Genomic DNA, 21,815 nt, shown 5'->3' on the forward strand with positions numbered 1-21,815 from the left:
ATATTCAGTCTCGTCTAATTAGGTTAGATAATATTCATCCAAAATTTTTAGATATAGATATGAATATTTTTAAAAATATTTAATGGATATTATCTAATATCTAATTTATTTTTCTAATATTTAGACTAAAAATGAACAAATATAAAAATATCCTAAACAAAAATATTTATTCTCAAATGTATTCTTACAACAAAAAATATAGAAAATATTTTAATTTTATAAAATTTAACAACATTCACCGGTGACATTGTCCCGTCATTGGCATCATTGTTCCGGCACTAGCGCTGTCTCCGGTGGCGATGAAAACTGTCGTATGTTGAATTTAGTGTCATCAGACTCATTATTTCGTGATCTATGTAGTGGTACTAATTTTGTCAGTGGAAACATAATATTTGGTGGCACAAATGCCACTCAAAGGTGTGGTGCTTTGCACCGCCATGTCGATCAATTACTTTGGATGCCAGTAACATCGATTCAAGTGGCGGTTCACTTCACCGCATCGCCTTATATGGCGGAGTCAAGTCGCCGCCGCCCTTTGGGGTGGCATTTGCGCCACCACTGTTTAGTGTTTATTTATAATATAAATGATTTATTTTATAATTTATTTTAATCATATAAGTCAAAACTTGTTATTAATATTCTTAATTGAGTGATGATACAGTCACAAATTCTTCTACAAACTTATCTTGTACAAACTGATATGTCATTAATTTATTGATTGAATGAAAATATAAAATAATATAAATAAATCAGGTAAGTCAAGTAATATTTAATTCAACTAATTTTATTATGCCGCGTCAATTTATACAAAATAAATTTTTATAAGAGTTTGTAACTATATCATTATTCTTCTTAATTATATACATCACAAACTTTTTATTTGTTTTAATTTTAATTATGTAAATTAAAAATTATTGACAAAAACAATACAAATGAAACATGATTATTAATAATATAGTGCAAAATTAATCTTTTCTTATAATAAATGATTTATTATTATTAATTATTAATATTAAACAAATATAATACAATTAAAATTAAATTAATATAATATACTAATATTATATTATATTTTCAAATAAAGGTATTATATAGTAATATTATTAATTCTCTATGAATATAATAATATTATTATTTTAAATAATTTTAACTTAAATCAACGTAAATTAATATTTTTAATAAATATAATATTATTAAATAATATAAAAATATTATTTAAATAAATATGATATTATTATTTTTAAATAAATACAATATTATTTTATTTTAATAAAAATATAATTATGTTATATTTAAAAGAAAAGGAAAAAAAAAGTAGGAGTAACAATCACAAAAGTGGGAATCTCGCTGTTCACTCTAAATGTAAATACGACATACGGAATAAAATTCTCATTTTCATCTTTATATAAATATATAAAAATTAGAGTGAGAAGACTCCAGCTCTCCAAATACATTATGAATTCCACTAAAATGAATTATGTTGATTATTATGTTTTGAGCGAAAATAGTGTGTGGTAGCTTAAGCATACACATCTTTACATTCATTCAAACTGGCCTGGAAAAAGGTGGCTGTTTTGAGCCATTGAGTTTGAGAAGATAGAGAGACAATGTAACGGGGCACATGTGATGCAAATTTATTCGTAATCTTCAACTTGGGCCCAGGGAAACTTCAAATATGCATTCTTAACTTTTGAAGGATCTGCTGGTGTATCCCATGGAGCCTTCATTGATGGATCCCGCGGCAATTTTCTGAAGTTCAGAAATGGTGCCCAGAGCAGTAGACTGCAAATTCAAAAGTAAAAGAAAAAAAAAACAAAAAAAGATTAACATTAGATTGGGAACTTTCAATACATTAAAAAAAAAAAAAAAGATAAATAAATAAATAAAGAAAATTGTAATTCGTACCTCCAATCCAATAAAGGTTAAAGAAAATTATAGCTTGGTATGTATGTTTTCAAAAGAAAATGGAAAGGAAAACTTTACCCGGGAAAGAACATGAAGACAAACATGAATTGCACATACATCTCGAATAGCTTTCTCTTGTACCACCTTACCCGAAGCCAGTTCATTATGATTGGCTGCCATTCACCAAACATATGTATAAATAATTCACATATGAAATTCGATGTCATTTCAAAAATTAAATAAAAAAAAAAGTACTCACCGGCATGATGAGGAAGTACCAGAAGGCAATAATTCCCACTTTTATTAAAGCCACTGTCAAGTCTATCTCATGATTATTCTCTCCAGTTACTGCAAGTGCTGGCTGCTCTAACTGATATACACATTATATATGTAATAAATTAATTAAAGAGAAAAAAAAAATTCCCATTTGAGCTTCAATATCAAGTTCTGTAAATTCAACCAAAGAAAAAAAAAACCTATAAAAGATCAATGATGTTCTTACCGTGGCCAAGAGTACGGCTCCGGCTTGAATTCCTATGCTAGACTTTTTCTCATCAAAGCAATCAATAGCTTTCTGGGTAATGCCTGTAAATTTCTGCTGTGAACATTAGGTCTGTAAATTCATTCACGCTAAAAACAACGGTGGGAAAATATTAAATAAGGAAAGAGAGGGGGGGAAAAAAAAAAAGAGCAGAGGAAGAAGAAGAAGTTTAATCACCTTATTTAGCTTCGCGGGTTTCGTGTTTGGTTTGTGTTTACAAATAATGGAGAGAGGAGATGATTTTGTTACGCATCGAGTTGAAGAAAGAGAAGGCAAAGCCTTGAGGCTATGGATGCTAAAAGAGCTGCTCATTTCAGCGGCTCTATATTTTTTTTATTTTTTGTGTTGCTTTTTTGTTTCTTTTTCTTATCTTTGAGTTTACAGATTGATGGCAGAGGATGCATGGGAACTATCTAATTTAGAAAAAAATAAATTGAAAAAAATAAATTATTATAAAACAATCTCAATATATCCGCAACTATTGGGGCTTGGGCTCTCACGATGGGCCCATGACGCTTGGGGTGGTTTAAGCCAGAATAGCAAATCAGAGAAAATAAACGAAGGGTAGGATATTTTAATTTAAATTTTCCATGCTACTTTGCTTTTTATTTAATATTTTTTATTAAATTATATTAAATCAATAAACCAAAATTTATGCTGAAAATTAAAGTCAATTAAATTAAAATAACCACTCCTCTGAAGGTAAATATTGCCGATTAATGCCATAGCCGTCGGCTTTAGTGGCCCTGTAAGTACAATTCATCAAGCCAACCCAAGGGACCGGTCCAATCAAATCAGTAGATGAACTGACAACGGACTTCAGTAAAGGCAGTGTAAGTGTATTTTGCCTTTCAATTCATTCTGGATTCGTTCTCTTACTGGAATTGTAGACAGGATATTGAATTTGATTTTTCTATTTAGTAATGCAATTATCTTATTATTGACATAGAAATAAAAAGTTCTCAATGGTGATCATACTGATCTGATAGACATCTCAGTGGCGGTTCAAATGAACGATTGTAATCCTGAGTCGTACAAACTCAGACAGAGAGTCCACTCAGCCAATGACGCCCGTAGAATTGGGACAGTTAAGTACGTTGGTGAAGTACAGGGCTATTCCGGCACTTGGCTCGGGGTTGATTGGGATTATGGGAATGGCAAGCATGATGGTTCCATCAATGGAGTCCGATACTTCCAGGCAAAATCTCAGAAATCCGGGTCCTTTGTTCGTGTCCATAACTTGAGCCCAGGCATTTCGTTGCCTGAAGCTCTTCGAGTCAGATACAGAGGTGAATCTAGTAAAGAAGAGGAAGGTCAGTGATTGCTTGAGTTGGTAATGCTTTTTATCTTGAGAAGGCAAGCATTTTGTTAAAACTGTTTTTGTTTTGTAGATGAAATGTATGTTCTATCAGCCAGTAACAAACATGTGTCGATTGAACTTGTGGGTAAAGACAAAATTCAGGACAAGTTTAGTAAATTTGAAGAGTTGACAAGTGCAGCATTACCTTATTTGGGTGTTAGCTCTCCTGGAGCTAACATTGGCACTATTGTGACGAGTAAGTTGTCCTAATATCTTTCATTCTTTGATTTTTCTTTATGGAACTACTGAGTGAATTGGTTCAAAGTTTTGTTTGTCAGAGTTCTCTGATATGCTGATTGCTGATCTTAGCTTTTCTATGCTTGTGTTGTAGATTTGAAGGAGCTTGATTTGACTGGAAATTTGCTTTCAGATTGGAAGGTGGGTGTTCCTGCATTTATCTGTGTGTAAGATTTGCTTCAAATATGTATTGTTATCGCTCTCTTCCCTTTTCTGTTCGCATTAAATTTTGTACTCATTTAATCAGTGAGTTATTTTTTTGCCATCTTTACCAACTCTCCTAGATGCCAGTAATTCATGATTGTTGTATAAATTGTTAAACGAGTATTTTTTTTCATCTTGAGATATAGATGGAAGTGCTAATTTCAATTACAATCAATTGCTTGGGGAGTGTTCATTATTTACAAGCAATAGTTAGTTTTGAACTCGATGTAATGGTTTGAGTAACGCATTTCTTTTATTTATTTATTTCTATTCTTTTTTCCATTTGCATATGCTTTTGTTCTCTAGATCATAGATTTATGATTTGGGTTTGTATTATTTAAATGGATGGTGTCTTCTCTTTTCTGCTGCTTGTTGAAATTTCGTTATATGCCAAATAAATACTGGACATATTGGCTTGATTTAAACGAGGGATGTTGAGTCTTTAATGCCTTAACATTTATATGACAAAAGGAAAATAGAAACAAAACAGAGGTTTTCTGAATCTTTGATCTTGCTTCCTATCATACATCAGAATCGGTAATGGTTCATTTGCCTTTGTGAAGAGTTATGGGCATTCCCAGGGAAGTGTTCATAGATGTTGAATTTATCTTTCGTTGCAGGATATTGGTGCCATTGGTGAGCAGTTGCCTGCTCTTGCAGTTCTCAATCTATCTAACAATTTAATGTCAAAGGAGGTGACTGGGCTGCCACAACTAAAAAGCATCCGCATTTTAGTTCTTAACTGTACTGGTGTAAACTGGATGCAGGTGGGTTATCTCCCCAGTCCCTCCCCACCTTTCTTTTCTTTTTTTTTTTTTTGGGATAGTTTTTTTTGGTAATGGCTTGTACTTCATTTGTAGAATACCACCTTTTTATTATGGCAGGTTGAAATACTTAAGCATTCATTGCCGGCACTTGAAGAGCTACATCTTATGGGGAATAGCATAAGCGAAATTACGGTAATACTCATCAAATATTGATAATTCTTGGTTGTAGAATTATTACATAAAGACAATGTTATCTTGCTCTCTGCTTTGCAGCCAGTTTCGTCACCTATTGTGCAAGGATTTGATAATCTGCAACTTTTGAACTTAGAAGATAACTGTATAGCTGAATGGAGTGAAATCCTTAAGCTTTGTCAGATAAGAAGGTTGGAAAGTACTTTTTCTCTTCCGTCAGGAATTTATAGCATAATATTTTCAATTGGAGTTGCTATATTCTGCTGGCAACTATCATATCGCAGTTTCTGCTTTCAGTTTAGAGCAACTTTATCTGAACAAGAACAATCTGAATCGTATCTATTATCCGAATAATGATACAATACATGAGCTGGTCAGTGCACATGAATCTCATGAAGAAAGCTACTTGCCGTTTCAGAATCTGTGCTGCCTTCTTCTGGGTAATTCAAAAAAACTACCTACCAGTTCTCATGTTTCATTTGTTGTGTATTTTCTGATTTTTGCTTTCTCATTACATGCTTCAGGGAGTAATATGATTGAAGATCTGGCTTCAATTGACTCACTGGATTCCTTTCCGAAGTTGATGGTAAAGTTTATCCTGTGAACCTCCCTCAAATTTTCAAACCTGCTTGATATTGTCTCATGAGTGAATAACAGTAACCTCAACATTTATGATAGCCATGAATTTTTGGGATCTTTGGGTAAAAATATCTATACAGATGGTCGATCATTTATCTGGATTAAATCCTAGGTCATAAGCTAAATGATTAGAGCTCTAAAGCAATACCTCTCTCTCTCTCTCTCTCTCTCACACACACACACACACACTCACACAAATACGCTCAGAAGAACATATATACTTCCATGCATACATAAGCAGAAAATCATAGGTCTGTGAATGACTTATGTTCTGATTCCTCTTCTGTTTTTCACATTGAAGGATATCAGGCTTTCTGAGAACCCTGTATCTGATCCAGGAAGGGGTGGTATCTCCAGATTTGCAATAATTGCACGATTAGGAAAGATTAACATACTAAATGGGAGTGAGGTGAACTCTTGAACTTTGATCTGATCCACATTTTTACTCCTTTGCAAGATTCTTTTTGCATGTGATAATCTTATCTAATAAACTTTTCAGGTTAGCCCTCGTGAAAGGAAGGAATCTGAGATCCGGTAATTATTCTCTGTTCAGTTCCACTCCATTAGTAGAATGGCATTTCACATGATTTATGATCACAAAATCATAGGGTGAACAGAAAACTCGGATATCGATGTTATATGACAAGAGCTCGTTGCAGGTCTTTTAATGAAATAAAGGATATGATAAAGAATCTTTTTTGCAGGTATGTTCGCTTAGTTATGTCAAAGTTACATGATAATCCTGAAGAAATCAAGCGACTACATCCTAGGTAGTGTACTCCAGTATAACATTTCTCCAGTTAATTATGGCCAGTTCATAACCTTGCTTGGGATAGCCGAGTGACTTAGAAGGCTTGAACCCATATCTAGGTTAAAATGACCGCTAGACTCTATCACAAACTTGATGGCAATTTCTATCCATCATTAAACCATTAATGATGTTCATCATGCTTATTATCAAGTTGAACTTGCTTACAGGTTTGGTGAGCTTAAGGAATTCCATGGGATTGAGGATGAGAGGCCATCAACAGGATCAGCAGGAGATCAGAAAATGTCTTCAGGACTTATTTGTATGGATCTTAGATTTCATTTCTGTTCTTTTTAGTAGTGTTAGCACTCATTTGGTATGCATGAATATGCAGCTATCATTCTGAAATGTGTAGCTGCATCAATTGGCGAGAAGCCCCTGCTGACAAAGAAATTGCCAGCCAGTACCACAGTTATTTTCCCTACCTTTTCTCTAGACCTACATATTGGCCACAATATTTGCATATTTTAAATACTTATTTTTCAAATGATTCATTCATATTAGGTTGGCAAGCTAAAAATTCTTTGTGAGAGCTTTTTCAAGTTGAAGTCGATCAAGCCAAAATTATTTCTTCAGGAGGAGGTTTGTCTATATAATCCCTCAATAATATCTTGACAATGATTAATGCCTTAGCATTGTAAGGAAGAAGAAGATGTTGGTAGATGGTGTCTGCTACTTTTTCTGTGGTCATTCTACTAAGTTTTTCACTTTGATTTTGCGAATTTACTTGGGTTAGAACTTTTGGGCTCTTCTGAATTGTGTTTTCCAGCTTTCTTCAATTTCAAATTTTCCCCCGAGACCTGTCTAAAGTTTAAATGCAAAAAGATTTTGATATAGAAAATTGTGAACTTATCCAAGGATACTTCCTCTTTAATTGAGTACTCTATAACTTAGAATATTCATGCTTAAAAAATTTTCTATGCTACCAATTTGCTTTGTTGTCATTAAGCAATTCTGTCTTTCAATCTACAGGGTTCCCCTTTACCATTATTGCTTGATGATGAAATGGCATCTTTAATGGACCTTGGAATTGGCAATGAGTCTACAATTCTGGTAGATGATGAGAGTTGATGAGATTTTACTAGAAAATTCTACTTTCATCCAATGTTGCAAAAGCTTTCATTGTTGGCACGGTACCACTTGATGTTTACCATTTCTCTTCATTTCAGTATCTCCAAGGCCTGCATGTTGTTTTGCATTGCACATTTTTATCTGCTGTTCATCAAGCTTTCATCCAATGTTTTTTAATTCAAATTCTTGTGATCGATGTTCCTCGCTTGCGGGGACCACAAATGCATTCAGTTCAATTTTCGTATTACTTGAATTCGATTCAATTTGTGAAAAAAGTGCAGGTGGGTTGTGCTGCCATTTCTCTGAGATAATACGAGATCTTGGATTTCCACCACAATAAAGCTGTATGGTGTTATGGTATATCAATATAGTGATTACTGCTAGTCTTCTGTTCTATCCCACATACAACATCAATTACAGGAGACCATTGAGACTTCAATTTCAAATGTTCATTTTCTTCTGGCTGGGTTTGAAATGCTTAAATTGTTTTGACGTATAAGTACATGTATTATGAGATAATTACACGATTGGATTTTGATCGGCGCAAATCAGAGAGTACTAAGATAATTGATTTAATTAAAAAAAAAGGGAAATTATTAGCCATATACTCTTAAATGACACTAGTATCAAACGTGCTACAACACTTTTCAAGTGTATCACTCGTATATCTTAAGTTGACAAAACATTTCTGCCGTCCATCAATCTGTTAACTGTCGTTTGCGAGCGCTGACATCATAAGGGTAATCTAGTCATTTTTAAAAAACGACATGTCATCTTATTTACTTAGTAAAAATGACATGTCATATGATATATTTTGATAAAAATGATATGTCATCCCATTTATTGGATAATTGTTAATAATTACTAAAAAAAAATTACTTTACGATCGAATCTACTCCTCCAAAATTTAACTTAAATTATTAAAGATTTATTCCTCCAAACTCAAACTTGAATTTTTTATGGTATAATATGTATAATTATAAATAATATGTTAATAATTTTTTATGGTATAAAATGAATATTTTTTATGGATAATTGTTAATAATATATACCATTAATAATTCATATTTTTTAAATAAAAAAATATATTGTTAATAACAAAATAAAAAAAAATGTGTATTGAAAATTTACATTAATTTTCAAGGTAAAATTATTTTTTTATCTCATTTTGAGTTTAAAGGGTAAAATAGTCATTTTACTCAAATTCTGTTAAGTTCTTAACGGTAATAAGCGGAAAGGTGAACGCCAGAACTCTTTTGTCAACTTAGGGTATACGAGTGATATAAGCGAAAAGTATTGTAGCACGTTTGATACTGGTGTCATTTAAGGGTATATGGCTGATAATTTCCCTTTAAAAAATGGGGACATCATCCTTCTTTTAAAAAAATAAAAAATCCGACTCTTGAGAAAGCAGATGCTTCTGCACGCCAATTTCTTGTTCAACCAGGGTGATTGCCTCCCTAAGCAGTTCCAAACCCTAGAATGGATAATAGTTTAACAGACTTATATATTTGTTCTGTTGACACGTTATCTATGAATTTCTCTTAGTATTGATAGAGGTACAAAATGATTCATGTTCTTAGAATGCATAACAAAAAGGGGCACTGAAAAAACTCCACCATCCTCTCTTATTTTGATCACTTAATCCAGTCGTCTTGCATGGTTCTGTAATTATCTTTCTATGTGTAATGTCTGCTGTTTGTTGTTCTGAAAAGCATTCAATGTCGTTTTGTTAATGTAGTCATCAGGGGATGTACGAGACTCTGCGTTTTTGCCCATTTATAGTGCAACTTTGTTATGTATTCTTTATTAAAAGCGTTCAGTTCAGTTGTATGGGATCGTTTCTTAGATAAATCATGTGCATGGATTTGCTTAACTACGTTTATACTATGTATTCTTTATTTTACGGATTTCTCTATGATGCTGAAATTTTTGTTACAGCATCAATAATGTTTTAATTGTGTACCATTAGATTAAATCTAATGGTATATACTATTTGTACTAAAGAAAAAAAAATAAAAATAATAGTAAACAGATTGTTAACCGTTCAAGGGGTGGAGAAATTTTGAAAAATAATTGTGACCACCCTTAGAGTTTGAAGCAATTTCACTTAAATAACATATTTTATTTAAAATTACTTTTCAACTCTCCTTTAAATTTGTATTGTGATAATTTTTTTTAATAAATCTTTCACAATCTATTACCATTAAGTATAAAATATAATATGAAGTATGTTATTTAACACAAATCAAATAAATAAGTTGCAATTGTAAAATTAATTATATATAATATAACACTAGTAAATAACATAACTAAATACATATACTTAAGTAAATGTCATAAGTACATCAATAAACTCATTGGTAAGATTGCTTGTAATCTAAAAAATACTTAATCACATATTTTAATAAAATTTAATATCTTATATCAAAATATTCATTATTTTATTTATTATTAAGGACCGTTGTATAATTGACTATGAAGTATATATTATTTTTAACACCATTTAATATACCTATTCTCTAAGCTTTTTATTTAGGATTTCTCTATAATATTGTATGAGTTTTTACAGCATTGATAATAGGATTGTTGTGGACTCGTAGATGTTAGGGTTTTCATGTTTACCATTCATTTGACATAGTGAATAAAAAATTAGTTATTTAAATCATAACATGTAATCTTCATGTTGCAAGTAAATATATTTTTTATTTTTAATTAATTGATAAAAGAAAATTTATATTATAATGGATAAAAATCCCACAATCAATAATGGGATCATTGGATTTAATATTAGAATCTTCACCCTTAATTTAATTTTAATGGATAAGTAATTATGTAACAAGTAATCTGCAAGTTGTGATATTTCTTCATATTTTAAATTATTTTTTATCTAATCAATCGATAAATATTTTAAATCATCAAAAAATGAAAGAAATACAAATAATTTTGGAATTAAAATTATTATGTATTAATCCTCTTACTTTACAATTTTACATTTTTTTCACTTTTACATTTAGTATTAGAAATATATTTAATAGCATTAAAAAAATGTAATTAATAAGTAATGTTATTTCAATAATACTTTATATAAAGATATTACATAAAGTCTTATAATAATTTGTATTGTCTGAATTTAATTACAAACAATTAATACCTAAACAATAATGATAATAGAAGTTATTGTAATAAAATATTTTTTATATATTTTATTAGTAATATTATGAGTCCCAACAAATGAGAAATATTTTATTCACCAATGAAAAAAATATATATATGGCTATATAAATATATAGTGAGAAATATTTTAATTTAAAATTTTAACAAAAAATTAAACTATTAATTTCATGCAATTCAATTGCGGAGGATATGACAATATGAAATGTTGTTTTGACTTTTACTATTAACCACTAGACTATAAGACATTAATGGCTCAATTATTGTGTCAAAATTTTAAGTTCAAGTATCCCAATCCATGTCTTTAAAATGGAAATATAAAAACATGCAATGAATTTTTTTCTCATTTTGTCATTAAATATTATTGGATGTAATATTTTATTTATTATCACTATTACTTATCATAATAAAAGCAATGACTCTTAGTAACATAAAAATTTTATAATTACAATCAAAGAATAATAATAAAATAATTTTTCATGATTCATAAATTAAAGTTAATTAGGAATATGTGTTAGATTAAACTTTTACGAAATTAACTAAGTGACATTTGAAAATAAAATGAAAACAAGCTTGTTAAAGTTAAATTTTATAAGGCTTGGATAATTTTCTACCATGTAAATAAAAATATAAAAAGATTTTCTTTCCTATTTTTTTCCACGTAAATATTATTAGAGGCAATATTTTATTCATTGTCATTAGTAATTACCGTAATAAAAATAATGACTCTTAGTAACATAAAATTTTATAATTACAATCAAAGGATGTCAATAAAATAATCTTTCATGATTCATAAACTAAAGCTCATTAGGAATATATATTATATTTAACTTTTATGAAATTAACAAAGTGATATTTGAAAATAAAATGAAAATATATAGCCTTGTCAAAATTGAAATTCCTATCATGTAAGAATATTAATTATAAGATAAACAAAAATAATATATACTTTATGATCAATTATACAATGGTCTTATTATTATATAAAATAATGAGCATTTTAATATGTGATTTTAAATTTTATTAAAACATGAGTGATTAAATAGTTTTTAAGTTACAAGCAATCTCACCAATGAGTTTATTGATGTAACTATGACGTTTACTTGAGTATATGTACTTAGTTGTGTTATTTATTAGTATTATATCATTTATAAATTTTGTAATTGTAATTTATTTATTTGATTTGTGTTAAATAACCTACTTCATATTATATTTTATACTTAATGGTAATAGATTTTTGAAGATTTATTTATAAAAAATTATCACAATACAAATTTAAAGGAGAGTTGAAAAGTAATTTAAAATAAAATATGTTATTTAAGTGAAATTACTTCAAACTCTAAGGGTGGTCACAGTGACTTTACAAAAATTTCTCCACCTCTTAAACGGTTAACAAAGTGCTTACCATTATTTTTATTTTTTACTTTAGTAAAAATATTGTATACCATTAGATTTAATCCAATGGTACACAATTTAAACATTATTCATGTTGTAAAAAAAATTATAGCATCATAGAGGTACCCTTATTTTACCCATTTTCTTGTTATACTATACTCTTGGGTACTCTGTCTCAATATCAATGAACGTGTATACTATGTTTCTCTAGTTGATGCTTACGTACTATGCCTTGTTAATACTTTTTTTTTATAAATTTGGAAATATCTTAAAAATAAAAAATTGAAAGAGATACAAAGTTCACATGAACAAGAGATTAAGTTATGAAACAATACTTAGGATAGCCCCAAGCATCGTTAAATAACTTTTTCCTAATAGTCATTGGTGGTTCATCCCACCAAGTATACACGGAACAAGATAAACCCAAGTTAGCCAAGCAATCCGCTACAAAAATTTCCTTCTCGAAAAATATGGGAGCATCTAAAGACCATATTTTTAATCAAGCTACGACAATTAATCCATCTATTATGGATGCACCATGGAGGAGCAAATCTAGGATTTTGGAGACAAGACAGAGCAGCAATAGAGTCGCTCTCTAACCAAACATATTGCCACCCTCTATTAGCTACTTCTTCAATAGCCACAATGATACCAAATATTTCAGCATAAAATGAAGAATGAAGGCCTAAAGACATTGCGAAACATCCTTTAAAGGCCCCATTAAATCCCCTGAAAACAGCACCACAAGTTACCTCTCCCGAATTTCCTCTAACAAGGTCATCCATATTAATTTTAACTCAAGGAATTAGAGGAGGATGCCAAAAGATTGAAACTACCTTTAGAGCACGTTGCAACGGTTTCTTTATGCCCAATATATCATAAATTGGAACATGGGTAGCTACGTGTCCTGAACAAAAAGAGCTCAGTAAAATAATATGAGAAGAAATGACAGCCTTTAATTGAGACAAAGAAAGCTCACGATTTTTAAAGTGTAATAAGTTCTGAGCTTTCCACAAAAAATAAAGTGCCTCATTAATACTTCTTTATTATAGATATTCGATTTTGATCTCTCAAAATTAATTGAGCCTTTTATTTTATTTCTTATTTTTTTACAAAAAATATCTAGTGGAGCTCTAGAATTCTGTGACTTTGAATAATAATGTTGGAAACCATGGATTAATTAAATAATGTCACATGTCATTTTCATCTCTATCTTTGTCCTTAGATCATTATTATTTTTTATATATTCATAAGGAAAAATGTCTAATACACCTTGATGTTTAAATAAAAGGACAAAAAATTCTTAATGCTTTGAAAAAAATATTTACACCTTCATTTATTAACGAAATTATTTTTAACAGAAATTATAATTTTAATATGTAATTAATGTTATATCCTTTTAGCACATAAGTCAAGATATTGATCTTTAACATGTCATATAAAAATAATTGTTGATTGTCTAATTTATCTAGTTAATAAAATTACGAACAAACTCTTATTGTCCAATTTTTCTATTTAAATTGTTATCAAATTTTATCTTCAAATCAAATAATTTTAATCATTACTCAAGAATATAAATAAATAAATATGGTTATCAATGCCTTAACAATAAGAATTCTAGCCATGTCAACCATTTAAACTTTTATGATAAAAAAAAAAAAAATTTGGTTACAGCAATAATCACTAAAAATTAATAGTACTAAATAGCATATCCAATAGACATAAAAACCACCGTGAATTGAAGACGCACAAGCTGCAACCAGGCACACGTGCAACACCGACGCACGAGCAGCAGCACCAGCGCGGTCTCGATCGTGAGCAGTTCCAGTGGCTTCCGGCGGCGCGCACGACGCACGAGTAGCAGCGCCAGCTTCCTGAGGCACGAGCAGTTCCAGCAGCTTCTAGCAGACAGTGTGAGTGTGTATCTTAGGGTTTGTCAAGATCTGGAAACAGTGTGTTAGGGGTTTGTGTGTTAAGTGTGTGCAGTGTGCGCGTGTGCTTTGTTCGTGTGTGTTAGAAGGGTTTTTTTTTGTCAATTCATTTGTTATTAATACGCAATTACAATTTGAACCTTTGAATGATTTAATTATATACAAATCTTGAAGTAAGAGAGCGTAAATACTATTTTAAACAATGTAATCCAATGTTATTCTCTTAAGAACATGATGAATAATATTTGTTAGCATGGACAAATTTTTTTTTTTAATGATTATGTTGATGTTTCCTAAAACATTGAGGGGCAGCTTGAAATTAACCTTTTCGAATTCCCTAAACACTCAGCCCAAACCATGCCCAGTTGTGTGCTCTGGTCCCTCCGGGTTTTTAATTAAATACCCTTTAATAGTTTCAAAATTATTTAAATACCTCCTCCTTTTTTGATTTTTATGGATACCCTAACAAATGTGAGCAAAGTCAGAAATACCCTTAATGAATGCATCAAATTCACTCAATGAATTCTCTTCATATTTCTTTCGTCATTTCTTTCACCAAAATCTATTTTTGCTGGCGATTCTTTCAAAATCTCTTAGAATCTCTCAAAATCTTTCATAATTTCTTACACAAATACAATAATGTATTCATTTCTTTAACACCCACTCTTTCTTTAAAGGTGCATTGCTTATTAAACAACCCAATAAGGTATGTTAATGTTGTTGGGTTTTAAATTTTTTAATTTTTAGGAAAATTTAGAAATTTTCCTCACATTACAATGTTTTATTTTCACCATTTTTTCTTATACGTAAAAATATATGCAATGTAGGTTGTTTAATTATTTTTTTCAGCAATATAACTTATTAATGGCGAAAATGTTTCAAGTCGTGCATTCTTTTGATACCGTGTACGTCATATAGTTAGTCATGTAGGTCGTGTAAGTAATATAGTCGTGTAAGTCGTGTAGGTCATGTAAGAAATATAGCCGTGTAGGTCATGTAAGAAATATAGCCATGTAAGTCATGTAAGAAATATAGTCGTGTAAGTCGTGTAAGTAATATAGTCGTGTAAGTCGTGTAAGTAATATAGTCGTGTAGGTCATGTAGGTCGTGTAGTTACTTGTATTTGAATTTAATATTATTGCTTTTATTGTATCATCAGATATGATTTTGGTACGTGTGCCTATTCTCTTCAATGGTGAATGGATTGAGCAAAATGACGAGTATAAGTTCAAAGGTTCAAAGGCTAAAGGGATAATGATACCACGATCGACAACATATGCCGAATTGGTAGAGAAGATAGCTGAAGTTATTGATATAGATACTTCGGAATTCGAAATCACAATGAAGTTCAAACTTAAGACATTTGATCCTATGCCACCAGTTACAATTCAAACCAATGATGATGTGGAATTTTTTTAGATTCCAATTTAATTTCACTTCTTTTTTTTAATAATTTTCGTTGACATTTTGTGCATAGCAGTAAATATAAATTCTTAGCACAAATTAAGTCTTTAAAGAACTAAATTAATCTAATGATTAATGGAAAAATTCGTGTAATTTTAAAGTCACAATTAAACATATTACAGCCATTTAAAAAGTTTTTTTTTTTTAATCTTCAAAGTGCTTTCTTCCTCTGGCCAAGCATACAAGCACATGAGGAATGCCTGCATATAATTAATCCATGAAATCAATTAAGAAAAAAAATATCAACTATAGGAAATTAATGTAATATTATACACATAAGAACACCATTCGCAGTGATAAAATATTTCCAATGTAATATTAGACATATCATGACTTACCATGGCTTATAATTGAAAATGAAGAATCTCTCTAACTAATGACATTTCACAAGGTAAAGGTATATGCACCATTCCAATTTATTGTGAGCCTAATTAAACTAAATGTAATGTGTAGATTCTATTGACAAGAAACAAAATGTGGAATTGAAGGTCGTGTAATTGTGTAATACAAGAAGATCGTGTAATTGTATAATACATGAAGGTCGTATAAACATGCAATACATGAAGGTCGTGTAATCGTGCAATACATGAAGGTCGTGTAATACACAACCTTGAATGTTACATAACCTTACACGACCAAATCTTGTGTTACATAACAAAATTATAATCAGCACAATCTATTAATTTTTCACAATTTGCATGCAGCAAAACAACTAGAAATTTGTTTTCAAACATGTTATGAGAGACCCACAACTAATTAATCTATTTTTTCAATATAAAACCCTAACTTTTTTGTTTTTTTCCCTTGAATATTAACAAGAAAACTAATTACATGGAATTACTTGTCTCAACTAGTTACATTCTGATAATTTTGCAGTAAATGATCAACTCTCTCCGGCGATTATGTAGTGACGAACTATGCTTTATTTTCTCAGTTGTGGCAGCTTCCCCTTCTCAGGCTTAGTTTGCTCGTGTTGAAGTTCGATTTACCATGTATGGAGAATGAATGTTTGTTTCGGTAGAGTTGATGCCAGTGAGGGAATTGCAGCAGATGAGTGTTTGTTTGCTTCAGTAGAGAAGGGAGAGGTGCTGTCCGTTGAGTTGAAATGTTTTAAAATGAGGATAATTTAGTAATTTTTTATCAATTTTTAAAGAGTATTGATGAAAATTTTGGCAAAAATAAATTTTAGGGTATTGAGATAATTTTTTAAGTATGGAGGTGTACCGGACGCAATTGGCACGTTCCCTCCATCAGTCTTAATTTTTTTGTCTTCTTCAGCCGAAATCTAAAAGAGAAGTCTTGCGTCTATTCCTCTCCATTTTTAGTCGCGGTTCAATCTCTTAAGCTGCTAGTAGCTCTTCGATTTTCGGAACAAACAGCAAACGGTACTTTCCTTTTTTTTTTGGGTGTTCTCTTGAAAACTATATTATTGCCCTTTTTTAAGTTCCAATTTTCTATGTCGAATATTGTTTATTTTATGCTTCATCGATTTTTCTAGTTACTGTGAGAAAGGATTCGTGATCCTTCGAAAACGACCGGAACTTAAAACTTCTTCAAACTTTTCTCAGATAGAGTTAGAATGGTGCTGGAATTTGAATTGAATATCTTCTGGCTCAAATTGATATCTTAATTCATAATAATTAGAATTTTATAGATGATGAATCTGATTTGTGGTATATGACTTTGCATGATTATCGCTACATTGTTCATGATGATGATATATGCTAGAAGCAGTAGTAGGCATATTTTAAGAAAATTCCATTTGAAGCATTTAAAAGTTATTTGCGTGTAAAGGAACATAAAATTGAAGTCTGGTAAATGATGCCATGAAAAGTATGCATCAGCGATTGATCAATTGTATCAGGAAATTCATCTCCTGTGACGATGATGTAGAAATAATATTACTCTTTTCCATACCTGGCTACGTCTTAGAAGGGCAAATGTGGTCTACTTTAGAGCCAGTTGTAGCTGAACTGGGGCATTTCTTTAGCAGTCAATTTCTTCTTCTTTTTCCTTTCCTTTTTGTTAAAATGAAAAAGAAACGAAAAATAATGAGTGAGGAGGACCACATTATTAACTGGACTGTTTAGAAATACCATAAGAAATCAAGAGAAAGGGAATTTCTTCCGAATCCACACTGGCATGTTTGATTTACTCATTTCTACAATTATCTCAATTGCTTAATAGGGCCAACTGATTAAAGTGGTTCCCTCTTGTCTTTGTTTTACTGTAAAGTAGGTTTATTAGGTTCATTTGGAATTCAATATCATCATCAGCCTTTTTAGCATTGTTATTACTAGTACTGATACACTTGCACAGAATCTTAGTAGCATGGTTGTTGATTAAATGGAGCACAGATGTTTGTTATAAGGAAAATTTTCAGATCTGTACATTTTAGTTGGTAATTTTGTAACTAAATATTGGTAATGAACTTGTGTCACCATACTTTTCTTTCTGCCATCAATATTGGTTTGGTTACTTATTCACTTGAAAATGTGATACTCTTGTTTTATCTGCACCTTGGCTCAGGCTAGCATCCATTCAAAGAGTTACATTTAGTATTATGATCAATCTGGTAATAGGTCAATGTTGTTGGAACACAAAACCTTAGAGAATCAAGAATCAAATTTTATTTTCATCTAATTTTAAGTGAAATGACAATATTTTCATTATTCCATCTTAAATTCTTATCCATTTTCTGCTCATTTTTAGTTGATTTCAATGTCAGGATGGTATTTTCCAGCTTCCGCACGTGATTTAGCAATCTTAGCCTTAGGTTCCAATGCTACCTAGTTTTTGCTTTGCTTTATTAATGAGAAAAGAAAACAGCAGATTTAGTTTGTTCACATCACACCTTCCTTACAATGACGTTTATTTCTCGCAAAGTTCTCTGGTTGGAATAGGTAACATAACAAGATGCCTCGAAGGCCAACAAGGCGTCGAAGGATGTTGAATCCTCAGCCATTAACTTTCTCTCCCTTTGCTCGTTCAGTCGCTCAAATTGCCTCCATTCACGTGGATAGATGTCAAACCCATAAATCGAAAGACCAGAAAGGATCTCCACTTAACTCCAAAGGTATTATCATCTAACTGATCTCATTCTTTTGTAATTGAAAGGCAGTTCCGTCTTTCCAGTTGTTGTGTTCTTGAAATCCTAGGCATGTTAGTAAATAAGCTCATTGCATTGAGCACTCTCTAGATAAAGGAATTTGGAAACACACTCTGGAAGGGAAGAATGATCTGTCCGAGTCTTCTGAAGAAGAAGGTTCTGGAGTAAGCAACTATTTATTTATTTTTTTTCCCTTACTGAAATTATTATCAAAGTGATGACTTTTGACTTTGGTTTCATATGATATCGTTTTCTGCTGAGACTTATATGAGCTTGGTCTGTTTGCTGAAGGGAGTTGTTCAAGCAGATTTTGTCTTCTTTGATCCAAAATCGGATGACTTCCATGGAGTGAAGATTTTACTTCAAACTTACCTTGATGATACACAATGGGATTTGAGTGGTTTTGTAGACTTGATATTAGCACAGACCACTGTAGGTACTGTTGTCAAAATAGAGGGTGATGATGACAATACACCTTTCTCCATCGTTACTGCTCTTAATTTGAGAAGATATAAGGCAAGCAACTTGTGCGCTTGATACTTTTTTCTACATGTTTTTGATGGCCAAAATCATATCCCGAATATCATGCAAGCTCTAATAAGAAATGAGGATTAATAAGTGTACCATCATCATTAATGTGCATTTCATATGAACATTGTTTGCAGTTTGAGCAACATATGTGGATGGGGAAAGCTCATCCCGTTTATCTTTCTTTTATCCTGTCAATAAGATAATTACATATTTAGCCATCTCAGTTCTTTCCTTCCATATGTTGCTTGTTTTTCGTCTCTCTAATGCAAATAAGTAATCTTCCTTGCAATCCCTAACCGGTGGGTAACTGCCAGTAGCTCTATTGAGCAAATCTTCGTATGTGTTATCATTTGTATCAGATAAAGAGCCACGGGTTTATTATTCTCAGGATCATAAATGTATCAAGGAGCTCAAGGAGTTTCTCCTTAAAGTATGCCTAGAGAAGGATGTCATAAAGGACTTGAGATTATTTATGGGAGAACAAGCAAATGATGTAGGTCTATTGGTCTCGCAGCGTGTGGTCAATCTTCCTCCTCAGCTTTTGCCACCTCTTTATGATGCGCTTTTTGATGAAGTCTCATGGGCTACGGAAGATGAGGTTAGATGACTATTACAGTATGGACGGTGAGCTTGTTTGATATCTCTCTTTACGTGCTGAAATTGAGTTTCTTGACCGAATTTACATTTTTTGTTTCACTTTTTGAAGCCGACAGAAGAGTTAAGGAATTTCTTCCGCTTTAAGTGTTATCTACTAGTCAGTAAAATTTACAAGGTATTCCTGTCTTGGCACCTTACCACTGCTCCTTATATTTTGACTATCAATTTCTTTCTATTGATGATTGGCTTCAATAATTCTTTTCTAAATCTCTCTCGTTCTCTCTCTGTGTATGAAAATTTCTTCTTTGGATGCAAAGCTAAAGCACAAGAATGCGAACCAGAAAAATAACAGAAACCTGAAAAGGAGGTCCGCTAGTGACAGTGGTGATGAAATAGTGTACATCAAGCCAGAAGATGAAATTTTTCACAAGGTATTGCTTCTTTTACCTATGTAACATTCTTTGTATTGCCTGTTTTCATTTTATTTTTACAATTTTTCCCCAAATGATTAATGTATCCATTTCTATATCTTCACACCTGCTTATGCTCTCTACCTTATTTAAAATTACTGCTCTTTCTAATGCTTTTCAGCTTAGCTTGTGGTCCTTTAGTTTTCCCATGCAGACCCAGCAGGTTGAAACTCAGGAGGCAAGTAATATTGTTGTTTGCTTCTTTTGGTTTTTGGGGCCATTTCCTCTCATTTGAATTTTGCAGTGAAATATCAACAAATATTCCTCTTTTCTTTTTAAACATGCTTCTTGTTTGCAATGGCCCTGTTCAGCAAAGCCTAAACCAAAGTCTTAAACAAAAGAGAATGCCAACCATCTAGCTCTGCCTTTGGTGCTCTAAATCAACCCCTGACATTCCATTGCTCCAGTAAATACTGGTTGGCAGCGTCTTTGACCTTTTTAAACCGTGAAAAGTTATGCCTCACATTATCAAGCAACTTCACATCCCATCCTAAAACTGTCTTTACTGATTTTACTTTTAACTCTTTTTCCCATTGGCACACCTTCACTTCAGTTTGCTATTTCTATGTAGATGGCCTGATATGTTTTTAACTAACTTTTTATTCTTGACGTTGATGTCTTTTGTAACGGAACATTATAATATATGTTTTCAATTAATTTTGCAGCTAAAAAATTATCGTTTGATGGGGTTAGTCATGGCCGTAGAGGCAGCCAAAATTCCAACATTCTGCCAGGAGTTGCAATCTTTAATTGTTGAAACTTGAGATGTAAAGGGTCATCATTTCAGTTAAGCTTTGACTTTTCTCCTCCTAAGACATCTGCAACAGCTTTAAAACTTGCTGGCTTTTCTTATTTGCAGGTATTTTTGGTCGTGAGATACTGGCAGGGGTCTGGCTGCCAACTTTGAACTTCAGATTCTTCCATATTTTTTTCTGGAGACACTAGAACAGCTATCTGTTTCAATAGGTACCAATTTTGTAACCACAGCAACTGTCAAACTACTTTCTGTCGACAATTTATAGCAATTTGAAATATGTTAATTCTTTTTTATATAAAGCACGATTATGTTATTTGTTATGCCCTCTTTTTACTTTTTCATATGTTTACTACTGATTTGGCTGAAATTATCAAAAGAATATCTACCTTTGTTTTACCAGGGAGTATTGTTGTTATATTTTCGTGTCATTCATATTTAACTACGTTTTCTTTTCACTTTATCTAGTTCTTATAAGCCTTCATTATCAACATAAAATATGTACCTCCATGGGTTATGTTCTATCTTTTATCTGTGTCCAAAAGTTATTCTCCATGGCAGAATTAGTTTGCCTACTATATCTACATGCCTTAGAAAAATTATATGGAGCATGTATAGTACCACAAACTTCAGGATTTGTGTAAGCCACGAAAATCTTATATGTGC

General features: G+C 31.5%; 3 protein-coding genes across 17 annotated transcripts; 2 read left to right on the forward strand and 1 right to left on the reverse strand.

Moving 5' to 3' along the window:
• Window positions 1-1,510: 1,510 nt before the first annotated feature.
• On the reverse strand, window positions 1,511-2,843 carry LOC18053489 (NAD(P)H-quinone oxidoreductase subunit L, chloroplastic). Of its 2 annotated transcripts, none has more exons than XM_006448157.2 (5): window positions 2,624-2,843; window positions 2,408-2,500; window positions 2,165-2,275; window positions 1,984-2,078; window positions 1,511-1,782 (listed from the first exon to the last, which is right to left on the reverse strand). In XM_006448157.2, the coding sequence occupies exons 1-5, from the start codon at window positions 2,756-2,758 to the stop codon at window positions 1,635-1,637; spliced, it is 582 nt and encodes a 193-aa protein (XP_006448220.1). In that variant the 5' UTR covers window positions 2,759-2,843; the 3' UTR covers window positions 1,511-1,634. The 2 variants fall into 2 exon arrangements, with proteins under 2 accessions (XP_006448220.1, XP_024047420.1); XM_024191652.1 differs by having other exon boundaries at window positions 2,408-2,503.
• Window positions 2,844-3,091: 248 nt separating this feature from the next.
• LOC18053490 (tubulin-folding cofactor E) lies at window positions 3,092-8,264 on the forward strand. 4 transcript variants are annotated; one of them, XR_002907290.1, is made up of 17 exons: window positions 3,092-3,279; window positions 3,396-3,759; window positions 3,838-4,002; window positions 4,138-4,184; window positions 4,868-5,014; window positions 5,132-5,206; window positions 5,288-5,397; window positions 5,504-5,646; window positions 5,731-5,792; window positions 6,147-6,254; window positions 6,345-6,379; window positions 6,550-6,615; window positions 6,824-6,915; window positions 6,988-7,064; window positions 7,158-7,235; window positions 7,626-7,786; window positions 8,006-8,264. XR_002907290.1 is itself a non-coding variant. In XM_006448158.2 (16 exons), exons 2-16 carry the CDS (start codon window positions 3,456-3,458, stop codon window positions 7,722-7,724), a joined length of 1,608 nt encoding a protein of 535 aa, XP_006448221.1. In that variant the 5' UTR covers window positions 3,092-3,279; window positions 3,396-3,455; the 3' UTR covers window positions 7,725-8,264. The 4 variants fall into 4 exon arrangements, 3 of the variants coding, with proteins under 3 accessions (XP_006448221.1, XP_024047636.1, XP_024047637.1); XM_006448158.2 differs by having other exon boundaries at window positions 7,626-8,264; XM_024191868.1 differs by having other exon boundaries at window positions 3,436-3,759; window positions 7,626-8,264.
• A 6,173-nt stretch (window positions 8,265-14,437) lies between these two features.
• LOC18053491 (protein BCCIP homolog) lies at window positions 14,438-21,472 on the forward strand. Of its 11 annotated transcripts, none has more exons than XM_024191266.1 (11): window positions 14,443-14,600; window positions 16,929-17,073; window positions 18,681-18,764; window positions 18,888-18,961; window positions 19,089-19,313; window positions 19,717-19,926; window positions 20,035-20,100; window positions 20,243-20,356; window positions 20,517-20,573; window positions 21,061-21,181; window positions 21,255-21,472. In XM_024191266.1, the coding sequence occupies exons 1-10, from the start codon at window positions 14,478-14,480 to the stop codon at window positions 21,157-21,159; spliced, it is 1,197 nt and encodes a 398-aa protein (XP_024047034.1). In that variant the 5' UTR covers window positions 14,443-14,477; the 3' UTR covers window positions 21,160-21,181; window positions 21,255-21,472. The 11 variants fall into 11 exon arrangements, 10 of the variants coding, with proteins under 10 accessions (XP_024047037.1, XP_024047039.1, XP_024047034.1 ...); XM_024191267.1 differs by having other exon boundaries at window positions 21,282-21,472; XM_006448159.2 differs by having other exon boundaries at window positions 21,061-21,162.
• The last annotated feature ends 343 nt before the right edge of the window (window positions 21,473-21,815 follow it).

This window comes from Citrus clementina, unplaced genomic scaffold, assembly GCF_000493195.1.
Source record: "Citrus clementina cultivar Clemenules unplaced genomic scaffold, Citrus_clementina_v1.0 scaffold_2, whole genome shotgun sequence".
NCBI lineage: Eukaryota > Viridiplantae > Streptophyta > Magnoliopsida > Sapindales > Rutaceae > Citrus > Citrus x clementina.

What these genes read in the sequence shown, in the direction of transcription:
- LOC18053489 (XM_024191652.1), bottom strand. Translation starts at nt 2,758, where the DNA reads ATGAGCAGCTCTTTTAGCATCCATAGCCTCAAGGCTTTGCCTTCTCTT. An exon ending in GAGCCGTACTCTTGGCCACG is followed by an intron (nt 2,276 to 2,407) that starts GTAAGAACATCA and finishes TGTGTATATCAG; the next exon opens with TTAGAGCAGCCAGCACTTGC. An exon ending in GTCTTCATGTTCTTTCCCGG is followed by an intron (nt 1,783 to 1,983) that starts GTAAAGTTTTCC and finishes TTGAATTTGCAG; the next exon opens with TCTACTGCTCTGGGCACCAT.
- LOC18053490 (XM_006448158.2), top strand. Translation starts at nt 3,456, where the DNA reads ATGAACGATTGTAATCCTGAGTCGTACAAACTCAGACAGAGAGTCCAC. An exon ending in AGGAAGGAATCTGAGATCCG is followed by an intron (nt 6,380 to 6,549) that starts GTAATTATTCTC and finishes TCTTTTTTGCAG; the next exon opens with GTATGTTCGCTTAGTTATGT. An exon ending in ATCAAGCGACTACATCCTAG is followed by an intron (nt 6,616 to 6,823) that starts GTAGTGTACTCC and finishes ACTTGCTTACAG; the next exon opens with GTTTGGTGAGCTTAAGGAAT.
- LOC18053491 (XM_024191265.1), top strand. Translation starts at nt 14,478, where the DNA reads ATGGACAAATTTTTTTTTTTAATGATTATGTTGATGTTTCCTAAAACA. An exon ending in TTCGGAACAAACAGCAAACG is followed by an intron (nt 17,074 to 18,680) that starts GTACTTTCCTTT and finishes TTGCTCGTTCAG; the next exon opens with TCGCTCAAATTGCCTCCATT. An exon ending in AGCAGGTTGAAACTCAGGAG is followed by an intron (nt 20,574 to 21,060) that starts GCAAGTAATATT and finishes TTAATTTTGCAG; the next exon opens with CTAAAAAATTATCGTTTGAT.